The sequence below is a fragment of the Ranitomeya variabilis genome, chromosome 1 (genome assembly GCF_051348905.1).
Source record: "Ranitomeya variabilis isolate aRanVar5 chromosome 1, aRanVar5.hap1, whole genome shotgun sequence".
Classification (NCBI taxonomy): Eukaryota; Metazoa; Chordata; class Amphibia; order Anura; family Dendrobatidae; genus Ranitomeya; species Ranitomeya variabilis.
The window spans coordinates 378,992,433-379,006,701 of NC_135232.1; the positions used below are offsets into that span (position 1 = coordinate 378,992,433).

General features: G+C 46.0%; 1 protein-coding gene across 1 annotated transcript in view; it reads right to left on the reverse strand.

Moving 5' to 3' along the window:
• OSTF1 (osteoclast stimulating factor 1) overlaps positions 1 to 14,269 on the reverse strand; it is a 68,784-nt gene that overhangs the window by 24,195 nt on the left and 30,320 nt on the right. Inside the window, exons 5-7 of the mRNA XM_077249029.1 lie at positions 13,557 to 13,610; positions 4,584 to 4,691; positions 2,856 to 2,905 (exon numbers count right to left, since the gene is read on the reverse strand). Coding sequence (XP_077105144.1) covers positions 2,856 to 2,905; positions 4,584 to 4,691; positions 13,557 to 13,610 — 212 coding nt within the window. The remainder of the gene's footprint in view (positions 1 to 2,855; positions 2,906 to 4,583; positions 4,692 to 13,556; positions 13,611 to 14,269) is intronic.

Consider the following 14,269-nt stretch of genomic DNA (forward strand, 5'->3'; position numbering starts at 1 on the left):
AAGAGGATAATTCTTGGGTGACAGCCTCTGATGTTCATGCCTCTGATTTGGTCCGTGCCTTTCATAGGGCTCGTCCTGATCGCCCTGGTGGTTCTTGTGAGGGTTCGGTGCCCCCTCCTTGAGGGGGGGGTACTGTTGTGAGTTTGGTTTTTGGGCTCCCCCGGTGGTCACTGGTGGTACTGGACTTGTGTGCTTCACTTTCTCTGTTCACCTGTTTCCATCAGGATATGGGTGTATCCTATTTAGCCTTGCTGCTTAGTTATTCTAGTGCCGGCCATCAATGTAACCAGAGCCTTTCTGTTGCATGTTCCTGCTTCTAGACTACTATCAGCTAAGTTGGACTCTTAGTCCTAAGTTTGTTTTGCATTTTTGTTCCAGTTCACAGTTATGTTATTTTTCTGTAGCTGGAAGCTCTTGTGGGCCGAAATTGCCACTCCGGTGTCATGAGTTGACACATGAGTCTTAAAGTAATTTCGGGATGGTACTTTAATAGGGTTTTCAGCTGACCGTGAAGTTCCCTATTGTATCTTCTTGCTATCTAGTAAGCGGACCTCGCTTTGCTGAACCTACCTTCATACTGCGTATGTCTTTTCCTCTGAACTCACCGTCAATATATGTGGGGGGCTTCTGTCTCCTTTTTGGGGGAATTTCCCTAGAGGTAAGCCAGGTCTGTCTTTTCCTCTATTAGGGTTAGTTAGTCCTCCGGCTGGCGCTAGGCGTCTAGGGATAAAACGTAGGTACGCCACCCGGCCACTGTTAGTTGTGTGGGTAGGTTTAGCTCACGGTCAGCTCGAGATTCCATCACCCAAGAGCTGTTCTGTTATTTATGTTCTCTGACGTTCCCTTGCCATTGGGAACCATGACAGTGGGGCCCCCGACATGGGATAATCACCACACCACCACGGGGATATGAACACACACACAAAATGCACCACACACTACCACATGCTCGAACACATATACCACCCTCAGCGCACATTTCACCACACATACACCAACCTCGCCACATAAAAGTTGAAACACAAAAGTCGCCGCTCAAAACTCGCCACGCGCAAAACTCTCCACATGCAAAACTCGCCACACGTGCAAAACTCACCTCATGGAAAACTCGCCACACGCAAAACTTGCACACGCGGAAAAATTGCCACATGCACAAAAGTTGCAACACATGCAAAAGTTGCCTCACACAAAACTTGCACATACTCAAAAGGCACCACAAATAAAACTCGCCACGCGCAAAACTCGCCATGCGCAAAACTTGCTGCACACAACTTGCTACACTAACCTGTCACATGCAACTCGACACACAAAAAGTTGCTACACGCATGTCGCCACACGCAACTCAACACACACAACTTGACACACGAAACTCGCCCTAAAACACACACAAGTCTGGTATTATCCTTCAAAAATAAAAATCTGATTAATAAGCTGACAAACTACAAGAGCAACAAATGTACTATATAGGAATCCGGCAGCTGTCAGTCACATGACCAGTCTATTATGTGTATGTGTGAGCTAATATATACTGCCAGGGGGTGGGCTTACTGTTGGCTGGGGATTTATCAGGCTGCCAATTTAGCTTACAAATACTGAGGTAAAAATACTGACCAAATAACGTGTGAACGAGGTCTAATACAGGAGGAGATGACATACAGATATATACTATATACAGGAGGAGATGACACACAGGTATATACTATTTACAGGGGAGATGACACACAGGTATATACTATATGCAGGAGGAGATGACACACAGATATATACTATATACAGGAGAGATGACACACAGGTATATACTATATAGAGGAGGAGATGACATACAGGTACATACTACATACAGCAGGAGATGACATACAGGTATATACTATATACAGAAGGAGATGACACACAGGTATATACTATATACAGGAGCAGATTACCTACAGGTATATAGTATATACAGGAGGAGATGACATACAGGTATATACTATATACAGGGGAGATGACACAGCAGGTATATACTATATACAGGGGAGATGACATACAGGTATATACTATATACAGGAGATGACATACAGGTGTATACTATATATAAGGGAGATGACAAACATGTATATACTGAGGTGAAAATGAGAGGTGTGAGGTGAAAATGAAAAGGTGTGAGTGCAAAATGAGAAGAGTGAGGGAAAATAGTGTAGTGATCGGAAAATGACTGATGTGAGGTCGAAATGACAAGTGTTAGGGGGGAATGAGAGGAGTGAGGGGGAAAATAAGAGGAGTGAGGTGGAAAATGAGAGGTGTGAGGGAGAAAATGAGAGATGTGAGGGGGAAAATGAAAGATGTGATGGGGAAAATGAGAGGCGTGATGGGAAAATAAGACAAGTGAGGTGCTATAACTAACCACAGATATTTACTATGCCCAGGCAACGCCGGGCTCTTCAGCTAGCTTAGATTTACAATCTCCATGCTTTTCTCATGGTCAACTTTATGTGGCCTGTTCAAGAGTTGGAACGGCCAAAAATCTGTTTGTCTTTGCACCTGAAGGAAAAACTAAGAATGTCGTTTATCAAAAGGCTCTCGAATAAGTAGTAGAAGATTACTTCACATTACTTGGCCAATTTAGTTAAATCTGTGTGGAATATCTCTGGTGTTGAAATATATGTTGTAAAATGCTTCTATTAGCTTAGTTTTTGCCTTTTAATAATTACATTTCTATCTATTTGTTTTGTGTTTTTTTTGTGCAGAATAAATTTTTGTTAACACATTCTATTTTGCTAACAGCAGTTATTACCCCGGGCGAAGCCGGGTAGTACAGCTAGTATGTCATAAACATACATCTTACCATTGCATATGCAAAAGATGGGATCACATACCTGTTGGTTGAGTTCAATGTTTGGCTGTGACAGCAAGACTTCGACAACATCTAGAAGGTGAAAAAGTAAAATGTCTAAAAGTGACCAAATACACATCAATCAGGAGATTATGGTGCACTTTTTCAGAGCACCATACTACAGTAAATGGTCTACTAAAAGTAATGGGCCAATTGCACGAATGCTGCTAAGAAACAAACCAATGCACCCATAGCTATGAGTTGGCTTTTTTCATGAGAGGCTTCCTGCCTCGGCAATGACGGACACCGATGGCTGTTGATGTGTCTCCCTGTGCAGCCTCACTGCTCGTGAAGTAGGGGTATGTGCACAAGTCCGGATTTCTTGCAGAAATTTCCTGAAGAAAACTGGAAATTTTCTGCAAGAAATCCGCATTTTTTTTCAGTTTTTTTCACGTTTTTTTTAGCATTCTGCAAGCGTAATTAGCTTGCAGAATTCTAAAGTTTTCCAAGCGATCTGTAGCATCGCTTGGAAAACTGACTGACAAGTTGGTCACACTTGTCAAACATACTGTTTGACAAGTGTGACCAACTTTTTACTATAGATGCTGCTTATGCAGCATCTATAGTAAAAGATAGAATGTTTAAAAATAATAAAAAAAATAAAAAAATGGTTATACTCACCCTCTGCAGACAGCCAATCTCCTCAGCGGCGTCCGTTCCTATAGATGCCGGTGTGGTTCAGGACCTTCGATGACGTCGCGGCTTGTGATTGGTCGCGTGAGTCACATGAGCGGTCACGCGACCAATCACAAGACAGCGACGTCATCACAGGTCCTGAACCACACCATCTATAGGAACGGAAGAGAGAGCATGCACCGGAGAGGCGGGAACACTTCGGGGGCCATCAAAGGGTGAGTATATCACTAATTATTATTTTAAGTCTTTTTATTAACCAATTATACGGTGCCCAGTCCGTGGAGGAGAGTCTCCTCTCCTCCACCCTGGGTACCAACCGCACATAATCTGCTTACTTCCCGCATGGTGGGCATAGCCCTGTGCGGGAAGTAAGCAGATCAATGCACTCCTAGGTGTGCGGAATCCCCGCAATTCCGCATTTTTAATGAACATGTTGCTTTTTTTTCCGCGATGCGATTTTTTCGCGGAAAAAAATGCAACATTTGCACAAAAAATGCGGAATACCCTGTAAATAATAGGAGGCATATGTAAGCGTATCCGAAGACTCCACCTGACCGGAAGAAAAAACGCGAAAAAAACGCGAAAAATCCTGAACATGTGCACATGGCCTAGCACTTGTTTCTGACCAGTTCTCCATCCTCCTATAATCAGTGAGCTGCCACCATTACAATTTGTCTAGTGCTGTCCATGATAGCACCATGCTCTTCCTAACCTAAACCTCCTTCTCTTCTTTTTTTTTCCTAATCACATGGTGACCTCAGAGAAAGTAAAAGGATATGTACGTGCAAAGTAGAGGGAAAAATGAAAATATGTGTATTATATTATTATTATTTTACACTTAAATCCTTTGGGCTACACTTTTAATACCTTTTCAATAAAGTTTGTAATGCAATGTGACATTACATGAATTCAACATAGAAAAAAGGGTTTTCTGTCACAGAATAGCTACAATTTGACCAACTTCTTACATTTGGTCCACTTCAATCCAACAAAAAGGAATCTGGAGAAGCCATTTTCAGTAACGTGTTCCAGATAATGTAACAAATGATATAAGAAGACGGCAGCTACAAATTACCTCTATGTCCCCCGTGACATGCCCAATATAAGGCAGTGCTTCCAGCTTTATCCAAACCATTGACTCCAACTCGGTTCTCTAAGCATTCTCTTAGCCAGCTAAGGTTACCTGGAATGTAGAAAGGAAGGTGTAATAGGAAGGCAAACCAGAAGATATCACCCTCCTTATAAACATTCCAACCGTCACAAGTTTTGATTCATTATTAGATCATTACTAATATACGGTGGATATAAAAAGTCTACACAGCCGTGTTAAAATGCCAGGTTTCTGCAGTGGAAAGTTCTGAAATTATTCTTCGCAGTATGATTTTTTTCTCTCTTTTTTTTTTTTTTTTTACACCTTTACTATAACCCATAATTGCACAATTCAAGAAAAAAAAATTAAAAAATTAAATCTTTTTGGGAGGAAAAATAAAAATAAAGAACTAAAATAAATTGGTTACATAAATATTCACATGCTTAAACTACTGTATGAGACACTAAATGCTTTCAGCATGGCACATCTAAAATTGGCAATCCTTGTCCACTCTTCCTCGCCTTAGTGCTTCAAGTCTGTTGGATTGTAAGGGCATCTCCTGCATAAAGCTCACTTCAGGTCAACCTACAGATTTTCATTTGGATTCAAGTCTGGGCTCTGGCTGGGACAATCCAAATATTTGATCTTCTGTTGAAGTCATTCTTTTGTTGATGTAGCAGTAGGCTCATTTTCATATTGAAAGGTGAAATTCAACGGTTTTAGCAAAGGTCTGAAGGTTTTCATGCAAAATTGAATATTTAGAGCTGTTCATAATTCTCTCCACCTTAACTAAAGTCCCAGTTCCAGCTACTGAAAAACGGCCTGAGAAGCAGAATAAAGCCTCCACCATGCCTTGCTCTGGGTATAGATTATAAGTAACATTAAATGGTAAAAAAAAAAAGTTTTTAAATTCTTCAGCTTGGTATAATTTTTTTTACATGTCAAAAAAAATTATATTTTAACTAGGGTACGTGGACTTTTTACATCAGTCTTATCTGTTTGGAGCAATACTGGTGAACAGTCACCTACATTTCGAATGCATTTCTGTCTACCGATATTTTGCCACTTTTAAAATTTCTACCCGCTGTCCGTTATATGTTGCTAATATACAGAGGTTAAATCCTGTAGCAAAAAAAACAAAAAAAAACAACAAGGCCTGCTCACAGCTAAAAAATAGTTGTCTGTGTGAGCTAAACAGTCTGGACTCCAGAATAAGAAATTTCCCCTGCAATGACACACTGTAATAAACTAGAAGCAAAGGAGAAAGATTAGTGCCTCTGATTAGAGGCTGGACTTCACATATGGCCAGGAGTTGGGGAAAGATTGGGCTGTGCTGTCTTATTTACCTCCAGTACAGAAACAGCCATGCAGTACGTACCCCACACCAGCAGGAGCGTCAGAATGCTGCCAGGACAAGGCCAATAGTGCGTAGTATGTGCAGGGATTTTTCCTTCATGGAGCTTGGCATGGCATTCAATAAATTTAGGCAATATAGAATGGATTTTGAAATTTTGTTCATACAGGAAATTGAAAGTTTCTCAACCAGCTAATTAATAGAATTTGATTAAAGAGAATCTGTCAGTGGGACTAACCCTCCCATGTCATCTATATGCGCATAGAGAGGTCACAGGAAGCCAAATAATGATACCTTCGATTCATTGTTTTATTCCGGAGAAATCCACATTTTCCTTAATACATAAATTAGATAGTAAGGCCTATGGGCCGAACAAAGATCTCTCCAAGAATCTGCCTACAAAGCACATTTTAAATAAAATGAGAAGTTACTGGTGTGATAGGGAGTGGCTGCTCTCACTGCAGAGCTGTGCATGATTACAACTAACACAGTAGAGCATTTTTTTTATTATGTTTTTTTTTTTTTTTTAGGGAGGAGTGGTCACGAAAAGATTTTCTCCGATTATGGCATTTTGATAGATCAGACTTTAGAATGTGGCGATAGCAAATACCGCATATACTCGTGTATGGCAGAGGAGGGGGAGCGTCGGAGCAGGAGTCACAGGAGGCAGGAGCCGGGGGCTGCGGCTAAAGCCTGTGCCTGCTGCTAAAGAGAAATGACTATTCACTGCACTGGCAATGAATATTAATTTCTCTTATAGTGCGTGCACAGTTACAGTCACAGCCGCCATCTTCCAGCAGCTGCCGGGCTCTAATGGGTGTGCGCTCATTAAGGTAATGAATATTCACCCCCTCCACTCCCATAGGCTGGAGAGAGGTGAATAACAATGAGCGGGAACACATGAGATGCTGCGAGGGCACGCAGGGAAGGTAAGTAGGATTTGGTTTTTTTTAATGCTTTTCTCATGGGCGGCCATACATACAAGGACGGGGATGAGGAACCACGCATACCAGGACAGGGATAAGGAGCCACGCAGACAAGGACGGGGATAAGGAGCCACGCAGACAAGGACGGGGATAAGGAGCCACGCATACAAGGATGGGGATAAGGAGCCACGCATACAAGGATGGGGATAAGGAGCCATGTAGACAAGGATGGGGATAAGGAGCCACGCAGACAAGGATGGGGATAAGGAGCCACGCAGACAAGGATGGGGATAAGGAGCCACGCAGACAAGGATGGGGATAAGGAGCCACGCAGACAAGGATGGGAATAAGGAGCCACGCAGACAAGGATGGGAATAAGGAGCCAAGCATACAAGGATGGGAATAAGGAGCCATGCATACAAGAATGGGGATAAGGAGCCATACATACAAGGATGGGAATAAGGAGCCATGCATACAAGGATGAGAATAAGGAGCCACGCATACAAGGATGGGAATAAATAGCCATGCATAGAATGGGGATAAGGAGCCATACATACAAGGATGGGAATAAGGAGCCAAGCATACAAGGATGAGAATAAGGAGCCATGCATACCAGAATGCGGATAAGGAGCCATACATACAAGGATGGGAATAAGGAGCCATGCATACCAGAATGGGGATAAGGAGCCATACCTACAAGGATGGGGATAAGGAGCCACGCATACAAGGATGGGGATAAGGAGCCATGCATACAAGAATGGGGATAAGGAGCCATGTATACATGGATGGGAATAAGGAGGCATGCATACAAGGAAGGGAATAAGGAGCCATGCAGACAAGGATGGGGATAAGGAGGCATGCATACCAGAATAAGGATTAGGGGAGAATTTATACCCGACTCTACTCGAGTCCATAAGTTTTCCCAGTTTTTTGAAGCAAAAGTAGGAGCCTCGGCTTATACTCGGGTCGACTTATACACGAGTATATAAGGTACGTTTAATTTTTTTTATTTTCAATGGGAGAAAAGGAGGGCGATTTGAACTTTATTTTTTAGTCCCCTAAGGGAACTTTAACCTGCAATCCTCCGATTGCTTATAGTATGTACTGCAATACCACAGTGAGCAAGTTCATTTCCCACCATAGCTGTCAGAGACAGATGCTGAGTATTTAATAAATGGCCACCGTCTGCTATACTCCACAAGCATTCACCTCCCGCAATCACATACATGTATATGATACTGTGTTAAGGAATGAACGGTGTTTTCTGGTTACAGACAAACTCTGTCCCATAGCACAGTTTGTTTATATTTAAAAAATTCTTTTTGCATTCTCCCCGGGTCCAGCGCCGAGTGTCCGTTACTGCTCCCGGCAGTGAGGGTATGTGCACACGATGCGGAAAACGCTGCGGATCCGCAGAGTTTCCGCAGCTGCGGGTCCGCAGCAGTTTCCCATGAGTTTACATTACAATGTAAACCTATGGAAAACAAAAAACGCTGTGCACATGCTGCGGAAAAAAATGTGCGGAAACGCAGCGGTCTGCATTTCGCAGCATGTGGCTTCTTTCTGCGGATTCCACAGCTGCTTCTATAGAAAACCGCAGTTGTAAAACCGCAGTGAAATCCGCAGAAAACCCGCGGTAAATCCGCGATAATTCTGCAGCAAAAACGCAGCATTTTTTGCCCTGCAGATTTATGAAATCCGCTGCGGAAAAATCCGGAGTGGACAGGGGTGGGATTCAGCCGGTACGACCCGGTACGGGGCAGCCGTTTACTAAAATTTCTATCTGCCAGCGTTCCGGTAATTGAAAATGCCATTTTCAATTACCGGAACGCTGGCAGATAGAAATTTTCAAAATGGTTACCACTGGCAGTGGCGTAGGAAGCGGGGGGGGGCGGGCCGCCCCGGGCGGCACAATGCGGGGGGCGGCACAATACGGGGGGCGGGTCGCCGGCGGCGCAGAATTTACCTGCTCGCATCTCGGCTTCAGAAAAATGGCCGCCGCGATCTCCATCTGCGCATGCGCGGCATCCCGCGGCCATTTTCCTGAAGCCCCGGTCAGCAGAGCACTCCACCTGCGCACGCGCGGCCTCAGGAAGATGGCCGCCCCCACCGATAACCAGAGAGAGCAGGATCGCGGTCAGGTAAGCAGAACTTTTTTTTTTTTTTTTTTTATTGAGAGCGGCGATCGGGGGGGCCCAGGGCAGAAAGCTGGACACAGGGGGGCAGAAAGCTGGAAACAGGGGGTCAGAAAGCTGGACACAGGGGGTCAGAAAGCTGGACGCTGGGGCAGAACGATGGACGCTGGGGCAGAACGCTGGACGCTGGGGCAGAACGCTGGACGCTGGGGCTGAAAGCTGGACACGGGGGCAGAAAGCTGGACACGGGGGCAGAAAGCTGGACACGGGGGCAGAAAGCTGGACACAGGGGGGCAGAAAGCTGGACACAGGGGGGCAGAAAGCTGGAAACAGGGGGGCAGAAAGCTGGACACAGGGGGGCAGAAAGCTGGACGCTGGGGCAGAACGATGGACGCTGGGGCAGAAAGCTGGACACGGGGGCAGAAAGCTGGACACAGGGGGGCAGAAAGCTGGACACAGGGGGGCAGAAAGCTGGAAACAGGGGGTCAGAAAGCTGGACACAGGGGGTCAGAAAGCTGGACGCTGGGGCAGAACGATGGACGCTGGGGCAGAACGCTGGACGCTGGGGCAGAACGCTGGACGCTGGGGCTGAAAGCTGGACGCTGGGGCTGAAAGCTGGACGCTGGGGCAGAAAGCTGGACGCTGGGGCAGAAAGCTGGACACAGGGGGGCAGAAAGCTGGACACAGGGGGGCAGAAAGCTGGACACGGGGGCAGAAAGCTGGACACGGGGGCAGAAAGCTGGACACGGGGGTAGAAAGCTGGACACAGGGGCAGATTGCTGGACACAGGGGCAGAATGGAGAAACGGGGCATGATTGGAGACACAGGGGGCAGGATGACAGACATGGCGGCATGACTGGAGACACTGGAGGCAGGATTGGAGACAGATGGGGCAGGATCATGGGGCAGGATGGATACGATGGAGACAGATGGGGCAGGATGGGAAGATCATATGGGGCAGGATGGATACTCATTAGGGCAGGATGGGAGAACATATGGCTGACACCAGGAATGAGACACACAGGGGCTAGGATGGCGAATATTATTACCATAGGGGGCTAATTAAGGGATATTATTACTGCAGTGATGTATTTATTTTATTTTTTGAGTACACTGATTTAAATGGAGGGGCGGTCCTATTACTGTGTACAGTGACACTATGTCGCCTTCTTCGTGTGGTGTAATGTAAAAGTTGGGAAAATTAAGTAATGTGTTCTGCAAGTGGAACTCGAGATAACTGTGTTATTTCCTGCAGAGACGAGTCCTGGCTGGATGAAGTGATGGCGGTCTGTGCGGGATGAAAGATGAAGGACTTCACCTAGAGACGTCACTGGTGAGTCAGTGTGTTACCTATACACTGACACTATACACTGTATACTATATACAGAGGTCCTGTGTATAATGTCACTGGTGATCACTGTATTACCCATACACTATATACAGAGCTCCTGTGTATAATGTCACTGGTGATCACTGGATTACCTGTACACAGACACTGCATACTAAGTACAGATCTCCTGTGTATAATGGCACTTATGGTGATAGTATTGTGGTTTTTTTTTTATTATTGATCAGTACTATAGTATTCAGTCACTATGTGGTGGTAATATGTGGTCTGGTCATGATGTTTTGGTATTTGTTCCTTGTATTTGATATTATTCGATCACTGTGGTGGTAATATGTCATCTGGTCATGGTGTGGCGGTATTTGTGCCTTGTAGATAGTATTATAGAGGGGGGGGGGCGCCCTGTAGCCTCCCCCTGGGCCCTGCAGCCCCAAGTCCCCACCAGCCTCCCCCTGGGCCCTGCAGCCCTCTAGCCTCCCCCTGGGCCCTGCAGCCCTGTAGCCTCCCCCTGGGCCCTGCAGCCCCAAGTCCCCACCAGCCTCCCCCTGGGCCCTGCAGCCCCAAGTCCCCACTAGCCTCCCCCTGGGCCCTGCAGCCCTCTAGCCTCCCCCTGGGCCCTGCAGCCCCAAGTCCCCACTAGCCTCCCCCTGGGCCCTGCAGCCCTGTAGCCTCCCCCTGGGCCCTGCAGCCCCAAGTCCCCACCAGCCTCCCCCTGGGCCCTGCAGCCCTCTAGCCTCCCCCTGGGCCCTGCAGCCCCAAGTCCCCACTAGCCTCCCCCTGGGCCCTGCAGCCCTGTAGCCTCCCCCTGGGCCCTGCAGCCCCAAGTCCCCACCAGCCTCCCCCTGGGCCCTGCAGCCCTCTAGCCTCCCCCTGGGCCCTGCAGCCCCAAGTCCCCACCAGCCTCCCCCTGGGCCCTGCAGCCCTCTAGCCTCCCCCTGGGCCCTGCAGCCCCAAGTCCCCACTAGCCTCCCCCTGGGCCCTGCAGCCCCCAGTCCCACTAGCCTCCCGCTGGACTCTGTAGCCTCCCCCCTGGGCCCTGCAGCCCCCAGTCCCACTAGCCTCCCGCTGGACTCTGTAGCCTCCCTCCTGGGCCCTGCAGCACCCAGTCCCCACTAGCCTCCTCCTTTGCCCTGCAGCCCTCTAGCCTTCCATGGGCCCTGTTGGATGTGGCAGCCAGTCATGGACTATATAGGAGGGAGAAGCTGATGTGTATATGACACGATCGTGTTCATATAGACATCACAGTGCCCCTAACACTTTCTCTCTTATTTTTAGCTACCAGCTGAAGCTGCTGGCTAGAAACACAGTGGATGCCACGTTGACATCATGGAAGACTCCTCAAGGTTTGTTTGGTCCTTGAATAATGTATAGAGAAATGCAGAGCTGTAGTACACAACCCGTATAACACCCCTCTCCCATATACAGTATCAGCGCCCTGTTCTTTGGTGCTAGCATTCTTAGAATTATAAAATTGTAGAGTTGGAAGGGACCTCAAGGGCCATCGGGTCCAACCCCCTGCGAATGCAGGTTTACCTAAGGGCAGGCGCACACGGACGATTTTGCTGCGATTATACGGTGCGTATAATCGCAGCAAAGCGGCTGTCAAACCTGCCCTGCGAGCGGGTCTGAGAGTGCTGGAGGGAGCGCATACCTGCGCTCCTGTTCAAAGCCCGGAGTCGACCGCAAGTGTCCTGAACGGGACTCAAAGAGGCAGCATCGCGCTGCCTCTCTGAGTCCCGTTTAGGACACCTGCGGTCGGGGCGGGCTCTGTAACAGGAGCGCAGGTATGCGCTCCAGCACTCTCAGACCTGCTCGCATGCTTCCAAAAATATGAATCGTGCCACTGGGCGTGGCTTATTAGTATGGGCGGGGTTATTGAAAATGGGCGTGGCCAAAATTCCGGCCGCCGCGACTTAGAGGACCTGTTGTTAAAAATTTGAATCCCACCCCTGGGAGTGGACTATTATATGTGTGCACATAGCCTGACAGACATCACATCAATAGAACTACAGGCTTTCCCATGTAGATGGCACAAGACAATTTGAGGGACTGAAGTCATACATTGGCTGCAGAGCTCTTGACGTGACATGAGCATTGCAGATGATAACAGACACCTTGAACGGCAGAATAGACTCAGACACGGAGAGGGTAAGGAAAGCAAGGTTTGCGTTTTTAAAACAAACTGCAGATTGAGGAGAGAGGTTTTACCCAACCCTAAGGCCGAGTTCACATGTTCTGGGCATGTGGCTCTTTTTGTTTTAATCAAGGCAAAACCACACAATTCTATCATGGCAGAAAACTCACTGCAGCATGCAACCCATGAACGCAGCTTATCTGATACACTTTTGCACAATAGAGATTTGTGCTTTCTATATTTTTCCCAAAACGTGTCTTAATTTACTGACAGAAAACAGAGGCCTTTAAAAAAAAAAAAAAAAAATTGTCAATGAACAAAAAAAACAAAAAAAACCCTTTTACAAGGTTAATGGTGACAATCTGCAAATTGCCACTTCAGAGAATAAGAGGACAAACTCTATAGCTCCACCTATTGGAAGTAGCGATCCTACAAGTCACAATCAACCCTTTAACGAGTCGTGCAATATGACCTAGGATAAAAGCCAAATCACTATCTCAATTCGCAGACACGGTGTTTCGGGCTGTTGGCCCTCGTCAGTGCGAAGCATGAGAACGGATTTGGCTAGGTGAGAGGCTCTGGAGTGGGGTCTAAGGGGTATCGTTTCTCCTTATGGAGAGTGACATACCAGCTCTGGCTTGTCAAGGTAAGGAGGCTTATTCGCCGTGCAATGCTCCTCTGGGAAATATAATATGCAAATTGCCTCTCGAGAGAAAAAGAGGACTTAACTCTATAGCACCACCTGTTGGAAGTCTGGCACTCATAAAAACACAGCAATCATCCAATGAAAACGATCAATACTAAAATTGCATTTGAGTAGATGAATTTGAGGAGAAAAAAAGAGGTCGTGTAAGGCGTTAGTATACATGGGACCTGTCAGCAAGTTTTCACATCGGGAAGAAGTACTCCAAGTGCATTAACCCTAGTGCGCGTCCAGCCTGATTTGCACAAAAAAATAACCACGTCACCATTTCCAGAAGCATCTTCTAATATTTTATGCAGGAAGGGCTGACAGGATCCTTTAAAAAGAAAAAAAAAAGTCCTGGTAAGTAGATAACACTCACCTCTTTTAGCGGCTTCATGCAGTGGATTGTCAATGGATTCAGCCTGTTCTGCAACTGAAAAGAAGAGAGTTCCATTTTTCATTAGGACACATATGTGCAAGCAGGATCAAGAAATATTTCAGTATACTATTTTTTATACACATTGGCATTTTCTGCTAAATTATCTTGCATGTCTTGGAAACATGGTTATTGCTGACTTAATATTAGCGCTATAGTGCTGCCCCCATTGATTTAGCGATCCAGGATTTTGCAGGTCTGCAACAGAATTTGCATGCGTTGCATTTGAAATTAGTTCAGATCTCATTTTTTTCGCATTTTAAAGCGCTAAATCTGCCGTAATCTACAGTCGTGGGCAAAAGTTTTAAAAAGGGATACAAATTTTGGCTTTCACAAAGTTTGGTCTTTTAAGCAATGTTCACACACTGCTTTTTTACTGCAGCCAAAACCCGCTTCCAAGAAGGTTTTGCTGTAGATTATATGCATCATTTATCTACAGTACATGTTTAATAAAGTTCGTATCATTCAGCAAAAACTCATGGCTGCATTTTCGCACTTTTATTGCTTTCTATGGTGAAAAAACGCTGTTAAAATGCTGAAAGAATTGATGTTGCGGTTTTAAATAGTAAAATTTAAAATAGTGTGCGTGAGATTTCTGAAATCTCATGGCTTTCGCTGGTACTGTAAAAAGTAGCGTTTAATATGCATTAAATAGC